Consider the following 765-nt stretch of genomic DNA (forward strand, 5'->3'; position numbering starts at 1 on the left):
CCAAAATTCTCTGCTATCTTTGGGGGGTGAGAGGTGTCATTCAGCATAACATCCTGACTTCTTATGAAGTAGTGATATTTCTCCTTTTTTTTATCTTTTTCACTGCAGGAACTTGAAGAGTTACCGTTGGAGACAGGTACTGTTCTTTTGGTTTTGTTGGTTATTTTGTTTGTTTGTTTTGTTTTGTTTAAATTAAAAAAGGTCCTGGGCATTGAATCAGTTTCATTCTTCATTTAATTTTTTTTGTGTCCTCGCTTTTTTTTTTTGTTTGGTTGGTTTTTTTAATGCATTACTGTAGTATACATTATTATGGTGGACAATTCAGGTCATGCAGGGTCATAGAGATTGGAAACCCAGTCATATCACCAGATCTGTGAATAACCGCTTTTTTGAATACGTGTATTTAATGTGATGAAATGGTTCCATAGAACTGTTATCTGCAGTAGAGTTAAGGAATGAGCCTTAAGATCTAAAGGTTCTGAAAACAGATCTTGTGATATCACACTGTGCTGTAGTTCTGTGAATATAAATACAGGAGCGTAGGTAATAGAAGGCTTTGGTACAGAACAGAAATTAAAGAGTGACTGGACTTCAGGAGGAGGAATACGCTGTCGTCACAGGAATTTTCTACAGATCCTATTTGCTTTCTGGACTGCAGATGCGCTCATGCACCATCAGAAGATGCCCAGTTCTCATGTTGGACTGTCCGCTAACAGAATTTCACAGAAATTTGGAAATTGAACCCTCAGTGCTTTGATACGTTCA

General features: G+C 37.4%; 1 protein-coding gene across 1 annotated transcript in view; it reads left to right on the forward strand.

Moving 5' to 3' along the window:
- Window positions 1-136, forward strand: part of LOC104622489 (scaffold attachment factor B1-like) — a gene marked incomplete at its 3' end in the record, with an annotated part of 5,436 nt that extends 5,300 nt beyond the window's left edge. Inside the window, exon 6 of the mRNA XM_010289290.1 lies at window positions 109-136. Coding sequence (XP_010287592.1) covers window positions 109-136 — 28 coding nt within the window. The remainder of the gene's footprint in view (window positions 1-108) is intronic.
- Between the last annotated feature and the right edge of the window lie 629 nt (window positions 137-765).

Source organism: Phaethon lepturus, unplaced genomic scaffold (assembly GCF_000687285.1).
Source record: "Phaethon lepturus isolate BGI_N335 unplaced genomic scaffold, ASM68728v1 scaffold47676, whole genome shotgun sequence".
Lineage (NCBI taxonomy): Eukaryota > Metazoa > Chordata > Aves > Phaethontiformes > Phaethontidae > Phaethon > Phaethon lepturus.